Source organism: Barbus barbus (genome assembly GCF_936440315.1).
Source record: "Barbus barbus genome assembly, chromosome: 42".
In the NCBI taxonomy this organism is placed as follows: Eukaryota; Metazoa; Chordata; class Actinopteri; order Cypriniformes; family Cyprinidae; genus Barbus; species Barbus barbus.
Window position 1 is genome coordinate 19,420,658 of NC_136720.1, and position 20,930 is coordinate 19,441,587.

Genomic DNA, 20,930 nt, shown 5'->3' on the forward strand with positions numbered 1-20,930 from the left:
GTATTGATATCAGCATGCTACAAGAATACTTCATCTTTGTTCTATCACGCTGACCAAGCTCTGGGGCAGAAGCACTGTCTTGTGCAAATTAAAGTTAACAGTACACAGCCGTTTGTGTCATTGCCATGATTGCATTATTACTTAATGGAGACATCAGAAAACCCAATCGTGAGGGTCCAGCTATAAAACATTAGGCGCCTCATTTATAAAGTGTGCGTATGCACAGATTTGATCTTAGAGTGTGTGTACGCTTATATCCACGCCAACGCTCATATTTGTAAAAACTTCCTTTGATGTGGAAAAGTGCTTAGCGTCACGTCAGAGTCTGAGCAGATGAACTCCCTTTTTCTTGCCGGAGTACAGCAGGTTTTTGGAAATAAGCTTTTCTTCCAGCTCACTGTTCTAAATTAAAGAATACGGATGACGACTGGTGATCTTTTATATGTTAATGACATTAATTAGGAGTCGTTTACAAGCAGAGAGCTAAAACCATTCAGTTGCGCGCAAGTTCAAGATCATTTGCTATTCATAGATTTAACATCTGAAAGAGAGGCATACGTGTGTTTTCTGTGCATACATTCAGTCTATGAATCACACGTATGCATATTTGAGAGATGACCAAATTTAGGATGGTTTCTGCACAACATTTTATAAATGAGGCCCTAGGTGTGCAATTATCATGATGTACCATATTATTTGCATACCGACTGAATAGATGCTGGATGATTTCACACAATGAATACTAATTCCCTGACATAACAAAACTCAGCCACACAGATACTAATAAACAGACAAAATTCACTCAAATGAAAAGTAAATCAAGGCTTCTCTATTTTCCATCCATTTTAAATTACCACTGAGCAATCGTTCCATGAATTGTACCTAAAGTTTGTGTGGTTGGTTGATTCACCTCTCTTTTTGCAGAATCAATTCATCCTTGAACCCCCACCCCCCCAAAAAAAGAATGCTCATCCATTTTCTAAATCGTTAATGACATGTCAACATTGATTTCCTTTTGAATGTCATCCGAAGATGGATGTGCATATAGTAGATTTTGCTAATATTCACCTGATGGAATCATTTATAGCACCTTAACTGAATCACACGCAACTTTCCAACAACGGGATCGCTCTGAGAGTGCCAGACACCATTAAAAGTTAATTTCCTTGTCTAGTTTTTCAAAAACTGAGGTTTTTCACTTGCAAGAGTTTTAGAAATTGTAAAGGAAACCATTTTTGTCTGCATGCAGTGACATTTAATAATACTGTACATCAAAAACTCTAGGACGGAGAACAGGAGTGGGGTGGTTGTTTTTAGATTTGATCATTTAATGTTAGGCACGTGTTTCATATATTTAAAGATAATATAAGTTTATATGAATATTATTCTGCATGTTGGTAATATTGGGAATAATCAACAATTTTATTCTTTTTTTTTTTTCTTTTTTTTTTCTCAAAAACAACTACAATAAAACACGCTACATCATTTGGCTACTGTGAAAGTTCTTTTTGACCATAATTTTCAGCACATACTACCTAAGAAAAATGAAATCTGTTTAAAAAAAATGGCTAATTATAATTAAATTTTGGTATGTTATGACAGCTCTTAAGTTAACTCTTAGATTTATACATCAATATCTTCATGAAGCTTCTTATCCTATATACATATATTAATTTAAAGCTGAATTATTGTAATATGTTCCATTTATTTACCAACTTTAAGACATTCAAGTATGATGAGCACATCATTAAATGTTAATGTAATCAAATGAAATTTGAATACCTTTAAATCAGTATGCTACAACAGTTTGATTAAAATAGCGTCTTTAGAAACATCAATTAATGAGCAAATGAATCAGTTAGTAGATTCCGTTTGTAGTAAACATGCTTTGAAAATGCTTTTTCCTTCATAATGCCTCTCAGAGTCATGATGACAGATAGAATATCCATCCTGTCTCAAATGGCTAAAACACAAAGTTGTATACTTTTGACATCTCAGTGTCTTAGATGATATAAAGAAATGTTGTTTTATGTCAATTTTAAAGTCTTCTTGATATAAAGAAAGACAGGCTTTATAAATAATTGTAACAATGTTGACATCTCCATTGTTCTCCATTTGATCACAATTGTATGAATGTTTTGCATACCAAACAGATCTTGATTTTATATTCAAACGCTTTTTTTCTCTAACGCTGCATCAAATTTGTCAAATGCTTTCACCAGACAGGGGAATATGTGTTTGAAATGTTCAAGAATATGAAATGATAAGCACTGTAAAATGACATGGCATCATTATACTGTCAAACAGTAAGAGGCTTCACATTATTTCACTGTCAGCTTCAAAGTGACCTGAAAACTATTGTTTTGGGAGCTCATAAACTCAGCACCAGCAAAATGTCAGAGAAACTGTGAGATTTGGAAACTTGATTGTGTCTGTAGCAGGGATACCAGTAATATTTAGTTCTTTTCCAAATAAAAATGCAACAAGCTACAACTAGAGAAAAATATACCCTATTAATTATACAAACCAAATGTGTTTTGCAGTTAGATGTGTGTGGACTTCAGGGTGTTATGGGGTCTGTGGAGGTTTTGGGGATGGACATGATCCTTGACTCTCAAAACTGGATGCTCTTCCAGGCCACTGCAGAGACAGATGATACAAAATATCACAACAGAGTAGTTTAGGACATGTTAGACTTAAATACACTTGGCAAATGGATCAGCCATTAATAAGCCCAAAGCAATAATCAAGGCTCAATCTACATAACACTGTTGCATAAAGTTGTCATCATTTTGACTCCTCCATCATACCTTCCAGGGCTCAATACTATGGATATTTTTCTTCACTAGTTTTCTTCACATTTTTACCACTCTGTCAACATTTAGTGGTCCCACCGTAAAATCTTTGTAGATGTTCCAGAATTTTTAGATGTAATTTTTAGCAACATATATGTGTAAAAACATAATAATGTGTACAAAGATATTAAAAAGATTGCATTGGGCCCAGTGAAAATATACAAATAGTTTTTCATAATTAGTTTGATATTGAAAAAATAAAAGTTTGACAAAATCAAAATCCTAATGTTTACATTCTGCATGGCATAAAAACTACATAATGCAACATCTTTCCTATTGGGCAAGTGCAAGTTGTGTCCAGCTTTCTGCTCAATTTTCTAGTTTCTCACCTCACAAAGTGCATGCCAGTGGGTGATGGGCTTGCGTGGATAAGCTAGCATCTCGTTCCAGTGGCCCCTCCCAAGACCCTTCGCATCCGGCCCTGCCCTGCATACCCCTATCACTTCGTTGTGTCCAACTCTAAAAGCAAAACAGAACATAATACTTTGTTTTTTGACTTTGAATTTGTTTGCCAGGGGTTTGCTATCTTTCCAACACATTTTATGAGCATTTTTGATCCAGATAAAAAGACTAAGGAAACCAGTGGAAAATATAGCTGCAAGCAGCAATGACGGGGCCAAGGACATCAGCGGCAAAAGTAGGAGCTAAGCATAGCACGGAGCATCAGAGCAACTGCAGCAATGAGTAATTGAAGCCATTTTAAGATTATTCTCGTCCAAATGGCTGAAAAATCATTTAAAACTACCAGTAATACGATTGAATGACTTTTCATTTTTAACCAACAGGTGGCACCATTATCAAATCGACGTGGTGTGTTCTGTGTGAGGTGACAATGGCACAGACAAATTTTGGTGTCAATATGCCAAAGCATTGCAGAGATACAGCCTCAAGTGTCATTTTGGCATCATGCCTCAAATTTGTTGTTGTGGTATGTGAAAACCGTTTTGTCTATCAACATGAAATCCATAACTTTTTGTCAGCATGGTCTGAAGATGATATGATTCGATTTTGATGAAAATCGGACCAACGGTCTAGGAGGAGTTCGAAGAAGTAGGTTTTTAAAGAAAATTAAAAGAGCAGAGAGGAAGTTTGGCTGACTATGGCAACATTGGTATCACTGTTCTCAGCATGACCCAAGGAATCTATTAATACCAGTCTCATTACAATAGGCAAAATTCACAGAAAGATATAAGCATTTATTTGAAATTTCATTATGACTTTTGACCACAAGGTGGCACTGTTTCAAACATTTTTGAGTACTTTCAGGTCATGGTCTCCATGGTACATATAAAGTTTTGTAATGGTACACCAATGCATTCGTAAAATATTGCATTTTTAATCAATACCCCATTATGGTCAATGGCAATTACATGTTTTGTTCAATTATAGCGCCACCAAGAGGCACAATCCTACAATGCCCATACATATGCGTGTCAAATTTGGTGAAAATATCTAATTTTGTTTTGGAGTTATAGACATATTTGTGTGTAAGTAGATGAAAAATGACTGACTGTTGAGTTTGTTTGCATTTTTGTGCCACTTACTATCAACATTTTGGCAATTGGGCATTAGTATATTGCCGGGGCGCTATGCTTTCGAATTTCCTACAGGGTTTCGTGTCGATCGGAGTAACGGTTTCAAAGATATTGCCAGATGTTTTTTAAGCGCTAAAATGCGACTTAGCACAAACCATAAGGCTAAACCTGGCAAGTTTGGTATCGATGGACTCGGCAACGATTCAGGAGACTAAAAAGGTGACTCCTGTGAAAATATGTCAACCCCACCCAAAGTTATAAGCATGTGAAAATTAGATTTTACCACTAGGTGGCGCTGCTTTGAAACTTCTCAGGCTCCTTCAGGGCATCGTGCTGATGACCCATACCAAGTTTCGTAACGATACGTTAATGCATTCGTAAAATTTAGCATTTTACTAAAGAATTCAACATGGCCGACGCCCAAAATGGCTGACATGGGAAAATTGGATATGGTTGGACTCGGCATGATGCACCGAATCTAAAGAGACCGATTTTTTTATGATTGTTGGCCAAACCATTCACAAGTTATAAGCAAAAATATGAATTTTTCATATCTCCTGACCACTAGGTGGCACAGTGCCAAAGCACTGCATGTTGCCTCAGGTCATGCTTGTTATAGCACACACCAAGTTTCGTGTAAATCCGTCAAACCCTTCCGGAGATACAGCCTCAGATCCCTTTTTGCGTGCTTTTCGGCAAATTCGTTATTGTTGTATTCGAGAACGCTTGGGCGAATCAACTTGAATTCCATAACTTTTTGCCTCCATGGTCTGTAGATGATCTGAGCCAATTTTGGTGAGAATCGGACGAATCGTCTAGGACGAGTTCAACAAATTAGGTTTTACGAACAATTGAAGATAGCGAAAAAACTAAACCTTGCAGACTTAATTCGACTTGGCTTGAGCCAAGGATTCAGAGGGAAAAAAAAATTCATTTTGTGGCTTACGGTTCAAAAGTTATTAGCATAACAAAATTGAAATTTTAGACTAGTGGTGGCGCTAGAGAGTTTGAGTTAGAGACTCCAAATTTGCTGTGGTTACTATTGACACCATCATCTACCAGTGTGCCAAATTTTACTACTTTCCCGCAAGCGGTTCTATGGGCTGCCAACGCAATGGCGGAAGAAGAATAATAATAATAGGAATCCTAACAAACACAATAGGTGCCTACGCACCTTCGGTGCTTGGCCCCTAATAATAGTGATCATACTTGATCAACAGGACCTTTGCATAAATGCTCCCACATCCACCCACATATATATTTTACTCCTTGATGGTTGAGCGATGTTTTGATAGCCAAATCTGCCCTTAATTGCAGCGTAGCTTTCTGATTTAATAGACGTGCACAGCAGAGTTTTATAAGACCAGACTGAAAGATCTCCATTAAGATGCTTGTTACAAATATTTCAGTAACAGTCGCCAAGCATGAGTGGTTTGCTAGCATGTTATCTGACTTAATATTATAACCATCATCATCATTATCATCATGTCAGAATAATTTATCTTCAGCATGCTATAAATGTGTTTGGTTATTGTTTTAAAATGATCTTAAGGAGCAGGGACTGACCTGTCATAATCCATCACCGTGATGGACAGGCTGACCTGCTCTACATTCTCAGGTGGGATGTCGAAAATGATGGCCTCGTTATAGACAGGGTTGAGCGTGTTCTTTTTGGTTGTTGTCTTCCGCTTCTTCAGTCTCCGACCATCACATATGAGGGAGACTTTAACATATGGATCTGTGGAAAGAAGCAAAGTGAATGTGTTTCGAGCTTTTTGGATCTGAAACATGAATATAAAGGTTTTTCCACATAGAAGAACATAGCATTATTCTTTTTTTTTTTTTTCTTTTTAGCTGTCTTAAGACGTTCTGCTTGCGATATGACAAGAGCCCACGGGCATTTTAATATCTCACAAAACATGCTTAGCATTGATGTGTCTGGTTGATGTGTTTTCCCGCTCTCATGAGGACTCATACATAAACACATTTTTAACTTAATAACATGCATCAAATGAAAAATTGTATATAATTTTTGGTTTGCAGAGACCCTAGGCATAAATTAATTGACTGTAGATGGAAGCTTCTGCCAATAGACTAATTGTATTTATTTTATTGTATTTTTTTACAATACATTTTTCTATTTAAAAACCTTAATTTATTGGATACCAGTGACATTTTTAGTGCATGTCTACATTGTGATACAAATGGCGCTTAAGGTTTCAACAGTTTCTGTCTACATAATAAAAATAAAAAGGAGAATATTGGTTCAAAAGTTCCTACTATTATTTTCACTGTCATTTGAGTGTCTCAGTGGTGTCTAATCCTGTTCCTGGAGGGACACTAGCATGCAGAATTTAAAGGGGAGATCAGATGCAAAATTCACTTTTACAATGTGTGTTGCTAGTGTGTGTACACAACCACCCAATAATGACAAAAATCCACCCAATGCTTTTTTTTAAATCCCCAAAAATCATTAGCACTTTCTCAGATCAAGCCATTCTCAGATTCTGGCCAAAAGTACTTCACACAGGCCAAGGTCCCTTCCACCACGATTGTTGACTGACACAGTCGTTTTAGCATTGACCCATCCTGAATGAGCTGTAAACACTCTGCCATTGTTTCATTGCAAGATTGTTTCCTAAGCGATTGAGGTGTTTTGTTGTCGGATGTAATAATGTAATAATTACTTTTGTTTTTGAAGGGACATGCAACGAAACTGGTCACTGTGAACAGAGCCATTTTTGACAAGATAAAATGGGTGTTGTTTTACACTACCATTGAGAAATTTTAAACAAAGTATGTTGTAGACTTTTCATTAACGGGGTGATGCTCATTTTCCACAAGTTGATATAATTCATTAGGGTGTTAATGAAAAGTCTACAACTGCGTCTTCAGCGGCTCAGATGTCGGGAGTAAATGACGACTGCAATGTTCATTATTACATACAACAACAGATCACCTCAATCTCTTAGGAGCCATTCTTGTCACCTGCTCCGGCGTTGAGACAATGGCGGACTGTTTACAGCTCACTCAGGGCGGGTAAAGCACCAGTGTAAATCAACAATCGTGGGAGGGGCCTGGTTTGTGTGATGTCACACATCCAAGAATCTGAGAATGGCTTGATTTGAGAAAGAAAATTTTATCATTTATCGGCATAAAAAAAAAAACACTTTTTATCATTATAGGGTGGTTGCGTACACACACTGCCAAGACACATTTCAGTTCAAACAACATATAAGAGTGAATTTTGCATCCCATGACCCCTCTAAGACCCTAAAGAATCATATCAACTTGTGGAAAATGGGCATCTGATGTCCCCTTTAACTCAAATTCTAATTAAACAAAACTAATCAAAGTAAACTTTTGGATTACTGGAAACTTCCAAGCAAATGTTTTGAGGCAGGCTGAAGCTAAATTTGAGCATAAAGATGGTAAAATTGTGAAGGACAGAACATGAGGGTTACCACTGACCAGAGTAGCCGGTTATGTCCATGGCTTTCAGATTGCGACACTTGATGACGGTGAGGGTCATGCGTCCAGCCGTGGGAAGATAGCAAAGGGAATACATAATTTCACCCAGATCAACACTCTCCTGAAAGAAAGAAAGAAAGAAAGAAAGAAAGAATGAAAGAAGTTGATAGTTGGATGCTAAGAGATGGCTGAAATAATGTCTGCACATCAGTGTCCTAAAATAGCATTAAAAATTATTGATTAAATGATCTGCAGGTTCTTCAGCATATATTGTAAGATGGTTTTTCGCTTAAGAGTCTCTCTAGAGAGCACTTGATGCGGCTGCAAACAAAATCCTTATTGACTGACTCTCCAAATAGACTTTTATTTGCCTCGCCAACAACAACATAGCTTGGGAGATATTGGACTAATGTTTGCTCATCCGTTTTAAACAAATCCCTATTCTATATTAAATCTATAGAGAGGATATGTCTGTAAAAAGGGAAAAAAATATGACTCTTCTAAGAAAGCAAGCTTTTTCCAGGAAGACTTTAAGACTTTCATAACGGCTGTGTTTGTGTGTGTGGATGTAGTTTGGGTGGCTGGTTCTTGTGCAGTTAAATAACTCAGTTTTCAATGAGACAAATCTAGCTTCCCTGACCTTTATTAGCTTTGCAGAGGCGGTAAAGATTATTCTAAAAGGCCAGTGTGTATTTTGGTATTTACAGCCTCTCAGTACTGGAATAAGATAGTGATTAATCTGTCCAAGTAAAGAATAAAAACGATTGTGTAATAGGGAGAAACATACACATGTAATCACTGCTGTGCTGTGTTTAAATTTCAGGTGTACCACATGCCTATTTTCCAGCCTTCCAAAGCAATACAGTTTCTTAATACCATGCTATTGGTTTAGTTACCAAGAAAGTGCAAAAATGAAAACAAATATTCAAACATTTTATGTTAATTAAGCATGTATAATTTACTGTTAATGTGCAAGTAAATCCCGACTATTTGAAAGTTAATGTTTTCTATAATTTTCATCCTTAAAAAAATCAGTACCTTATTAATATCTTGTGGTGTTCTTGTCATATTTTTGGCAGCAGTATTGTACATTTTAATTGTCATTATCATGATGCACATTTCTACGGTGGCCGAGAGAGCTCAATGCGCTGCAACTTCAGAAAACACATGCAAATATAAAAGGCACCAGAAAATCAAGAAAACATATTCATTTGAAAGCAGGTGCTGCAAATGCTAACAACACAAACAAATAAAGAAACACACTGCAAATGCTCACAACACAACCAAATAAATAATTTTATTTGCAGTGGGTTTCTTTGTTTGGTTGTGTTTTGAGTATTTGCAGGCATTTTTTTCTATTTGCAGTGCGTTTCTTTTTTTGGTTGTGTTGTGAGCATTTTCAGTGTGTGCGTTGGAAAATTGAGGAAGTTGTTTTCTTAATTTGCAGGTGTTTTTTTCTATTTGCAGCGCGTTGAGCTCTCTCGGTCACCGTACATTTGCTTATACATTCTTCATTATTTAAAAAAAAGGACATTTGTTAACAAACTCTGTTGTGTGTAATTGACAAGATCAACACTATATCAAACAACTATGGTACCTCCTCTGTTGTAATATGACGTCAAAACCCTTTCTGTCACATCCTACCCTCCTCCGACTGCTCTTGTTATCCACACCACAACTGTTGATTATACAGAGCCACGGGCTAGTTCTAGAGTCACGTCTCCTACCAGAGTTCGTGTCCAAAACAATTCACAAATCCTTCCTGTTTTGACTGGCCAACTTCCTCTCCTCCAGATCTGAATGGCCTTGTGCCAAAGAAGCAATGTGCTCCAAAAAGCAGTGAACAAAATTAGACCTTCAAACGTCAGCTTAAGATAAAATAGAGGGTTTCAATGTGCAGTCGGAAGTGTAACAGAGCAAGGCTGCAATCTATGGCTCTGACTATTTTAGGAATTGAGAGTTACTAGCTTCTTTCCGCAGTCGGGGGTCTAAGAGCAGCTGGTCTGGTTCTGAGAGTCAGTTTTTGTCCCTAAAGGGCAATTATACTCTCATAACAGAGCACAAGAAGTCGAAACCTCTCCACCACCTTTCCAACACGAAACATCAATACTTTTGTATTGAAGCTATGAGGCAAAGCAATAGTGAAGAGAATGAGAAGTAAATAGAATGAGAGTGATACAAATGTTAGCAAAACACAACAGAAGTGATGCGAAATGCGCATCCCTGTCAAGAAAACAAGAAAATGGACAAATAAGCTGAAAACAACACAATCAGGAAATGAATGAGCCTGAAAGAGACTGATTTGTCAAACAAGTAGGAGGAGACTGCGTTTCCCAAACAGGAATGACTCACCACAGAATCTCTCTGTGGTGAACAAAATAAAACGCTGTCACCATTCACTTTGTCTTTGAAGCTGGATGGCAGTGGGACATCATTGTTAAATGCTTTTGAATCACTCACTGTAAGTGAGGTGAGTGTGACAAACAATGCCTTTCACCTCTACAGATCATCTAGCAGTTTAACAAGTCAGTATATATGTAATAATATATAATATAAGGTTAAACCAGTGTGCATATTACCACTTAAACTAGGGTTTAATGTTTCAGGTGCTGTGAGAAATCATAGATTCTGAACTAAGTACCCAAACCTTTTTTCTTTACCCAACCTTTACAAATTGTTTCTTCCGATATCTAGTATATGCTTTTCATAAGGCTAAAAACTTTCATAATGCTAACTATTCAAATAATATCATTTACTCACCCTCATGTCGCTCCAATCCTGTATGACTTTATATGTGAAATACAAAAGAGGATATTTTGAAAAATGTCTTGTGTTGCAGTCCATACAGTGAAATTCAATGGGGTCCACTGGGGTTGTTTTGGATCCCATTGACTGGTATTATAATTATATAAACAAAAACAATTGTAACATTCTGTGAAATATATTCTGTGTTCTGCAGAAGAACGAAAGTCATTTAGATTTTGAACGGCATGAGGGTAAATAAATGATGACTGAATTTTCATTTTGGGGTGAACTATCCCTTTAAGAAGAGCTGTTCTTAAAAACCCTCATAAACAACATGACTGATGCAGTTACATAAGCTCTGATATATTAACTGAGGCATAATGAGTGGGCTTCAATATCATGAGGCCCAATCTGACTAAGGAACCTAAAAAAAATTGTATGGAGGAAATTGCTTAGGTTCCTTTGTACTAAAAATGGACTGCCGGTAACATTTCTTATTGTATTCTTCAGTCAGTGGGACGGTAGGGCAAACTCAATTCCACACCTGTTGGATTAGTCATTGCTGTCGTTTGAAGGCTCTGGCTTGATAATCATGCTTCCTGTGGCTCTGGAAACTGGCAATTGGATCTATTTTTGGAAGGGGTACGTGGGTGCCCTGAAAGGGTGAGTCAGTTTGGAGATGAGCCCTCCCTGACACCTGGCTTTACATAACAGATCAATCTATCCTTTAATGAGACATTCACGTTTGTGCAGTCAGATTTCCTTTGAGCTCTGTTTGATTGAAGCAGAGGTATGTGACCAGTTAGTAAATAATGTAAGTGAATACAGTTGTCCTTGTACTTCTGTTAGTTAATTAGTTCGTTTATCTTTTAAACAAATCTATGTCCAGCCAACATTCAACAAAATCTAGACAAACTTTGGTTTCAGTTAAAAATTTATTTAATTGCTGATGAATTTCGTTGCGTTTCAATTCATTTAAATTCTACTTCCCACCACACAAATTTAAATACTGCATCCTGTTTGCTACCTTCAGTTTAAACTGAATTTTAAAATTCCAACCTGCCAGAAATCTGGTCTCGTTGAGGTATCTGAGGAAAGTACTGGTTATGACCTTTGCTTTTCTATACGCGCTGTACTTACTGTAGTGGCTGCAAGGATGTCCTTCCAAACCACAGCTTCACGTGATAGGTCAGACAGCTCAAACAGGTTATCAACCACCACCTCTCCGATCATGTCATGACTCGTAAAGCGGTCAAAGTCGTACACGCTGAAGTGCAACATGCGATTGCACAGCTCACTGTACTCCACAGGGAAGCGGAACGTCTCATCGAACGTGGGGTTGAGTGTCTTGCGGTGGACCCTCGTCTGAAACTTCTTTTTGCGCTCCGGAAGCAGGTAGATCTTCACGTAGGGGTCGGAAGTGCCTGTGAAGTCTTTTGCGGGAAGGTCCAGGGCCTTTAGAATGCGAACTACAAGAGCTTGTTCCTCATAGTCATAGCTGAGGGCAAAGCTCAGCTTACCGCATGTCTCTACCGCCTCCTTGGTGCCCTCTTCAGAGTCCACAGACTTCTGCTTGTATAGCTCAGGTTTGATACGACCGATACTGACTGCAGAAGACTGGCGCACAGGTAGAGTGTCCATGGTGAAGTCCACACTGGTCACATTCATCTGCCGCGGCAGGTGTCGGCGGAAAGAATTGTGCCTATGAAAAGAGAAGAACTTTATTGCTACTTAAGAAAATGTTTCCTTTTAAATATTTCATAGCTACTAAATATTTTGGTAGGCTATATTGGATATTCTGCAGTAAATGGGTGCCATCAGAATGAAAGTTCTAACAGCTGATGAAAACAATGCAATTACGTCAACTCCAGTCAACATCAGTTAACAATTTGTGAAGTGAAAAGCTGAATATTTGTAAGAAACAAATATATTAATGCATTTTCACTTTAAACCATTGTTTCTGGCCAAAATATCTATTGGACGCTTCCTCCAGTGAAACAGTCCATCCCCTGTTGTCCTCTCACATCAAAATCCACTATCATATTTGTTTTTAACTGTTTTAGACTGTGTTTGCTTGTAAACAGAGCTTGATGTGCATATTCAGACAAGATGACTTTTTCACTAGAAGCAATATTATGGATGGAAGAAGGTTAAATACGTCTTAACGATGAATTTGTTTATTGCAAATAGGATTATAATAGGATTTAAATAGGATTTATTTATTGCAAAAACAGATTTTTACTGCACAAGATGTTAATTGATGTACTGGAGTCGTGTAGATTACTTGTGGATTATTGTTATGTTTTTATCAGCTGTTTGGACTCTCATTCTGACGGCAGCCATTCACTGCAGAGGATCCATTGGTAAGAAAGTGATATAATGCTAAATTTATGATATCTGTTCTGATGGGGGGGGGGCTCATCTACGTATTGGATGGTCTGAAGGTAAGTTACTTTTCAGCAAAATTTCATTTTTGAGTAAACTATCCTTTAGTAGCAAGGTTCCTTTTAGTTAGTTACTCCCTAGCACTGGAAAATAAGCGCTTTAGTGCCGCGTGTTACTCTTCAATTGCGTTGATTTAATTATTAGCAACTTTTATATTCTAGACTTGACTTAAGATTTTATCACAATAGTTAGGCCTGGATCTTTTTACTAAAAAAAAACAATTTTCAGCACTCATCTTGACTCCTATGAGGAAATCATAGTTCTCTACTTATCCTTGGTGTTTCCTAGCAACTAGCACCTTTAAGACGATGACAACAAACATATGACAATGACAGCATGATACAAAGAAAGTGATGGATTATATCATTTAACAAACTTGTGATATATTAAACAGAATATTTACCAAATTTGAACTTTTTTAGTGTTTCCACACAATTGTTTCTGCCCTTTGTCTCGCATAATCTCATAATCAGTCAATCTCTCTTTCTGTCTCTATTTTCTTTCTGTCTCTATTTTCTTTCTGTCTCTATTTTGTCTCTATCTCTTGTCTGTCACCTGCACGTTTGCTGCACATTATGCCTTGCAATTTGTGCAAATATCCCAGCACAATGCAACGATAAATTGAAGACAGACAGAGTAATTAACTGCTGTCTTCTGATGTTTTGAAGAGCACTTATTTTGAAACCCAGTGTTTGATGGCAGTGTTTCTTGCCAACCATAATGAATGAGTCTGTGAGCCAGTGTCAGATTTCAATTTGTATTTTTACTCTCCTATATAAGCGATTGTCAAGGAGGTGAAAATATTTAAGTCCTATTTGCACAGACACCTGTCAGTCACCTGTTGCAGTATACACTGATGAATGATCGCTACATGTGAACTAAAACTAGCCTGTCTACTCATTTGATTTTGACTTTTGGTTCATGCAAGCTATCTAACAATCGTGTTTTATCATATTACAGCAGAAGGAAGTTCAATTTTGCAGGAATGTGTAATATGCTCATGCATGGTTAAATGAAATTAATTGTGCATACAGTAATTCAGTTAAAAATTTCAAAGGGGTCATGAACTGAGAAACCAAAATTCCCTTGATCGTTTGACATATAAGAGGTCATTGTACTCATAGAAACTTCATTTTACAACAGATTAATTTACAAACAAAGCACAATTCGACTCAGGACTTTCCCCAAAAAACTAAATGATTCAAAACAATAGTGCATTAACTCATCAGAAATAGATTAACTAGCTTCTCCAAAGCATAGTTCTGCTCACTTTAGTCATCAACCTATACCATGAAATGACCATTTAAAAGAAACTAGTTTCACATTTAGCCTATTTTAAAGTCTTTTGAAGATGGTTTGCCTTTATCTCAAGGCATAGTGTATCTGCCTATTTATGCATTCTTTCTTTAATTTTGGAAGTGAAACTAGAGTCCAAGCGATGTACTCCAGAGAAGGTAATATTTAAGAAATATCAGATAAAATGTGTCAACCCAAGACAAGCCAAACAGTCTTTCACAATGACCTTTAAGTAACTTCACCTGGCCTTATCATGCACTGCATCAATATGCAATTTATGAGGACACCTTATTTGTTACACCATGTTGAAGTGTTTAATGACAATTGGCTTGTCAATAATAGATTCCACGAGGAACCGAGCACAGCTGTTCCTCACATCCCCAGTCGGACAAACAGTCACAACATGACAGCGCTATTGCGTGGCAACACTAATTACATCCCTGCTTTCTTTAAACATGGTGCTGCATGAAACAAAGAAAAGAAGAGCTGATTGTTTAATTGCTGGGGTCATTTAATGCTGTTGCCATGGCAATGTGACTCTAGGGTTCTGATTGGTGAAATGTAGTGATTAATGGGTGTATGCAGCAACCAGGTGATGTGCCATCAATGAATACGTGAACATAAGAGTTGTGATAATAAACTTGATACCATAATTCCTTTTATTTGGACGTATATAGTATACTATATATGTAGTATACTAATGTTATTTTGTACTAATATAATTAATTTTACTAATAATTATACTAATTATTTTATCATTATTATTATTATTTTAATTTTTGTTGTATTAATAGATGTTCAGTAATAGAAAATACTGTGTCTGTGTGTATGTGTGTGTGTGTGTATGTGTATGTGTATGTGTGTGTATATATATATATATATATATATATATATATATATATATACATACACAGTATATTTTATTTACTTAAAATCTGGATTTATTTAAAATCAGCTGGCTTAATCTACTTAGTAGCTGTGCTTTGGCTCGGATCCGGTTGTTTTATTTCCAGCTGGATGGCAGCCATGAAAAGCATAAATGTGCATATCTCATAAGTGAAAAACAGCTGCTGCCTCATTTGCTGTATTCAAAGGCACACACTGATCAAAAATCATTCAGTAAATTCACCCCTTTATAAGCATATCTGCTCAATTACACCAAGTATATGTTCTTTTTTCTAATCCTTATATGAGTTATTTACTCAAGTGGCAATAATGAAATGATTAACCCTCTTCTGTAGTGTCATTCAATGTGCAATCGGGCATCAAAAGTAGATTTCCATGTACTGTAATTTATCATGTAATTGGCATTCAGATGTGCGTATCACCTGGAGGACGAGGTAGGTTCAGTGGTCTGCCTCTGGATTTTGGCCTGCTTGCTCAGATGGTCACGCAGGGCCTGCTGCACCTCGGCAGGGATGTCTGGCAATGTCTGGCTGATCTTCATGGCCGCCTCCAGAATCTTAACTGAGCTGCGGCCGTTGACCTTCACTTCTGGTACCTTCCTCTTCTTATCCTCCTCATCCTCATGCTGGATGTGCGATGGCTGCCTTCCCATAGTTCCAATTGCCTTAGTCTCAGGATGAGGAGAAACAGAACGAGACACCGGAGGTGAGGCCGGGGCCGGGGGGGCCTCGGGCAGCACCCCCAATGGGCAGCTGTCAGCATTGGATGACAGCGCCTTGCTTCTCCAAATGGGCCAGCACAGCTTCCAAAAGACAAAGAGAGAGACTACCAAAAGGGCGAGCCCACAGAAACCTACGACCACAGCTAGGAGACTTACAGAGATGTCTACAGGCAACAAGAGGAAGAGAGAGCAAAGAAAAAAGAGGCAAGATTGGAAGCAGAGTGTGTTGAGGAGATCGTAAAGAACAGAAGGTGAGGGAGAAAGGAGACAAGGATTGGAGTAAGAGATAAATGAGACAGACAGAGCACCAGCAGTAATAAATGATGCATGACAGACAAACAGGAGAAAGAGGGAGAGAGAAAAAGAAAAGAAAGAGAGGGCAAGGTATAAGAAAAAGAAGACTGAAATGTGTATATTTAGTAAAGCAGAAATCAGCAGAGTCATTTTGCTCCCTGTTTTGGTGGTCCATGCAACCAAATATTAAAGAAGTCCTTTCATAGACACTAATAAACCTTGATTTAAAAATGTTAAATATCTCGCAATATGTGTTTAAGATGCTAAAAGGTATCTGAATGAGTGGCACTGTTGAACCTTCATATGTGTCCAACAGGTGCAAAAGTTTCAGCTGCTTAATGCACTGCACAATGCAACACATAATTATAGTTGATTGCTGTATCATGGAGTGAGTTTTACCACCATCCTGCTAATGGTGCTACTACTAACCAATTAGAAATGAGATACAGGGATGGACTCACTCTCATACATAACCACTACCCTTCTAAGGCCACTGAAAATGTAGGAATATGAGGATAAAATATATCGATTTCATTTGCATCAGAATGCCATCATGTAATTTGATTTCTGCCTTCTGATGCACTTGTGGCAATTTAACTATATTTATTACTATATATATCACACACATTACATCACACTGTTTGCATTACAGCACATTCTGTACTGTCTGACATCTTGTGAGCTGCAAGCCTATGTGACTTGTAGTTCTGTATTTCATTTTCATTTGCTCTGGACTACAGGGCTAAAACAAACACAATGACCAAGATTTTTACAATAAATTCATGCACAAAACGTTCATGGTTTGTATTTGTGTTACTCACCCTAGTAGTGTGATAGCCTACTGGGGTACTTTGCACAGGGTGAAGTTGTAAAACTATTTTCATTTGTCGCCAACAAATTAAATTACAGACATTGAAACATGAAACGTGCATTATTTACGTGCGGTACAGAAATGTTTATGTTTTATCGAGTTTTTCCACGCAATATTTCACGAAACGTCTGGCGCGTAATTGTACACTGTCAGAAAAAAGGAACAAAAACTGTGGCAGTAACCCTTTCAAAACGTATACAAACATGTACGCTTCAGGTACTAATATGTACTTATAATGTACTAATATGTACCATATAGGGGAAATAGGCTACAAAGATGTACCTTGTAGGTTTTGTGCCTTATACCGCCCCAGTTAAATAAAACTGAGACAACGAACTGAGTTGCCAATTTCACACTTGTTGCGCCCTGATAATCAACAAGTGGAACCTATCGGCAAGTCTAATGGCTGATTTCAGGTAATGTTATGAATATAAAGTATGTGTCTATGCCCGTGAACGAATTTTTCAAACTTTCAGTATACTAACTCCGCGCACTCGTGCTTAAAAGTGTATTGTTAACTCGCTAACCAAAGTTCCTGGAAAATATGTTTGTGAGAGGATAATAGAACATTGTTTAAGTTAAATTTACCTGAATTTCCTTTACCTGGTATGTTGCTCTCCAGTGGAAATATATCCGCGCATTTCTCCCGGTCGACGTGCCCGGCGAGGCACAGCTCCGTCACTATTTGGAGAGCCCTTTGGCACAGGGTTATGCCGTCCTCTGTGCGGACATTCATGTCTTTCCTGTTAATCCATTGTATGTTGGACGATGCGTGAGGACGAGGGTTCATTGGGTCACCATGTGAGCTGCTGAGTGCAGCGGATGCGTAAGGGGATGGAAAGAGATTGGTGCGTCCAAGTCCATGTCCTCCGCGCAAAGGCGCACCAGATTCTTTGACGCAGTGGAACATTGTAGAGGCATTTCTACACTGCCCAATAGGAGACACGCATTGTCTAGAGAGGGAGGATCATAAACAGGGCACAAATATACATTATGTTCTCATTATTTAAATAATAAAATAAGTTCTTCCAATACAACATGTAGTTGCTTCTTCGCAAAAAGACAAAGAGCTAAGCTGTCAACACATAACATTGTATATTATATTGCTTATAGTAATTTCCAAGCGTTGTCCATATCTTTCAAACTTAAGATGAACATGCAAAGCAGTATATAAACGAATATATGTGAAGTATAACCACTTTAAATGACTTATAAATAAATAATAAAGAATTAATAAAGAATACAGTATAGTACATTATTCATGAAATAAACATTATATATCCATTAGATCTTTATTTCTTTGCTCATAAAACAAATATATAATGTACACAAAAATATATGTATATATGATATACAGTATAAGAATATTATTTTTTTTTTTTCTTAAATAAGATTAATGATTGTTGACTTATTGCAGTTTCATTGTTTTTGGCAATTGTAAATTAAATTTAAGTGATTATTAACTGTACCTCACATCATGCTTTTCTTTAAAGTTCTTTCATAAAGTCTTGTGTAATCATTCCATTATCAATAAAAGGAGTTTCCAAATGTAAACATGTGTTGTCAGATGTTCAAAACGAGTAAAATATGAGGAGACATTGTGTTTAATAGAACAAAAGAGGTCTGGAAATGCATGTCTGACGAATAAGAGAAAGCTATGTGCTTGGATCAGGGTTGCTCATAGAGTCTGACAATCTCCTTGACAACCAAATGCAAACTGGGGAGCAGTTTGAGGCATCATCCTCATGCAGACCCATGTGTATGTGGCTTTGCCCTGTGAGAACTTCAGCTTCAGAAAATGCGCTTGTCTCATACTAAACAGATACAAATAGTTTTGCCAAGGTGATTTATACAAGTTTGTGGGTTCACTCAAACCCTGACTGACCCAGCATGGGGCAGAATTATTATAAAAATATATTCTCTGAATTAATGACAATAATTAAAGATGTCTGTACAGTCTGTTGTTATTATTATTATTTTACAGGATTAAAATATTTTCTTCTCGCATTTATTTGCGCTTGTATTGGTGAATCCAGATCTCAACAAGAGATCACAGCAATTCACCCAAGCACCTTACTTCTTCTTATTATTCTTCTTCTTATTATTATTATTACTTCTACTATTTTTAACATTTTTAATTTTTAACATTAAGAGAGGATTCTGTTTCCGGGGGAGGGGGTGGTGGTGTAGGGGGATAAATGAAAGTAATCAAACTGTTTTCCAATTGGTTGGATGCAGTTTATGCATCCTTGAGTCTTGCTTCTGTTCTATTTGGATGTGACCACGTTCTTTCCTATTCCATTTGTTGAGCAAGATAACAGTGTAATGCTAGGAAAAACGTGACCTGGTTTCTTAGAGGTGTGTGTGCACCATGTGCTGGGAATGCTTCTTTCCAAGAATCACAACCGTGAAAAAGATTGTCATCAAACAGTACTTACTCCCAGGCTTAAGTGGCATGTTATTCACTTGTGAAGTCTCCTCAGTGTGCTAGCAATAGGGGCTGTCCATGGTGCTGAAAAGCAATTATAATAGGCTGTACTTACAGCTAAGAGCCACTCTTGTGCTGGATAAAGTTCAGATGAATGTTATTGTGCGTAGTTAATGTAATAAATGCAGCACTTACAAATAAGTTTCTCATCAGCATAGTTAAATGCAGGTATCTCACCACATTTTAGGAATAGTTCACCCAAAAACAAAAATTTGCTGAAAATGTACTCACCCTCAGGCCATTCAAAACGTAGATGAGTTTGTTTCTTTATCGTTATGTTTCTTTATTGGAGAAATGTAGCATTACATCACTTGCTCACCAGTGGATCCTATGCAGTGAATGGTTCTAAACTATGTCAGTGGATTTTGATGTGGGAGGACAACAAAAGATGGACTTTTTCCCTGGAGGAAGTGTTACTATGGGTGGTGGACAGAAGTGTTTTGAACAGAAGTGACAGTTTAAAGTAAAAAAAAAAAAAAAAAACATTTTGTTTTTACATTGTTTTTACAAGTCTAATTGCTGGACTTGATTCATGTGGATTACTTGTGGATTGTGGTGTCTTTATCAGCTGTTTGGACTCCCATTCACTGCCGAGGATCCATTGGTAAGAAAGTGATGTAATGCAAAATTTTTCTAAATCTGTTTCTGATGAAGAAATAAACTCATCTACATTTGAATGGTCTAAGGGTGAGAACATTTTCAGCAAATGGTAATTTTTTAGAGAATTTTTCCTTTATGGTATGTGCATTGTTCTCAGTAAAAAAAAACATTGAATACTGATGAACATAGATGATTTCAACCATAGATATCTATGGTTTTTAACGGCAACAACATAAGCAAACATTACTGCGCATGTGCGCTTTTGGCCCAAACTTAACTTAACGGTAAAATCCCTCTAAAAGTAGATTATTTCTGATAACAAGCTAAATATGTTTGCTACTTAAATCAGTCGGGCTTAATGAGAATGCAAATTCATTATCTGCCAGCAGGAGGAGATTTTAAACAGAGGTTTCCCCGGCAACTAGGGTTGCCACCCGTCCCTTAAAATACGGAATCGTCCAGTATTTAAAAATAAAATGATACGTCCCGTTTTAAATCAATACGAGACGCGATTTGTCCCATATTTTACAAAATGTTCGTTGTGAATGGGTGTCCCTTATTTTGCCTCTCTGAAGGTGGCATACCGCGTGCACTCGATGAAACCGTCTATAGAGGTTATTGCAGCTTCTGGTCATAAAATGTATTTTGGTCATAAATCTATTATGCACTAACACCATTTGGCACATGTAAGAGCAGAATGTCT

General features: G+C 37.3%; 1 protein-coding gene across 1 annotated transcript; it reads right to left on the reverse strand.

The window, feature by feature from the left end:
- Positions 1-1,475: 1,475 nt before the first annotated feature.
- Positions 1,476-18,049, reverse strand: LOC306861208 (synaptotagmin-10-like; the record flags this gene model as incomplete). Its single annotated transcript, XM_079403353.1, has 7 exons — positions 1,476-2,640; positions 3,185-3,314; positions 5,957-6,128; positions 7,862-7,982; positions 11,747-12,308; positions 15,676-16,138; positions 17,743-18,049. The coding sequence occupies 7 exons, from the start codon at positions 18,047-18,049 to the stop codon at positions 2,569-2,571; spliced, it is 1,827 nt and encodes a 608-aa protein (XP_079259479.1). The 3' UTR covers positions 1,476-2,568.
- Between the last annotated feature and the right edge of the window lie 2,881 nt (positions 18,050-20,930).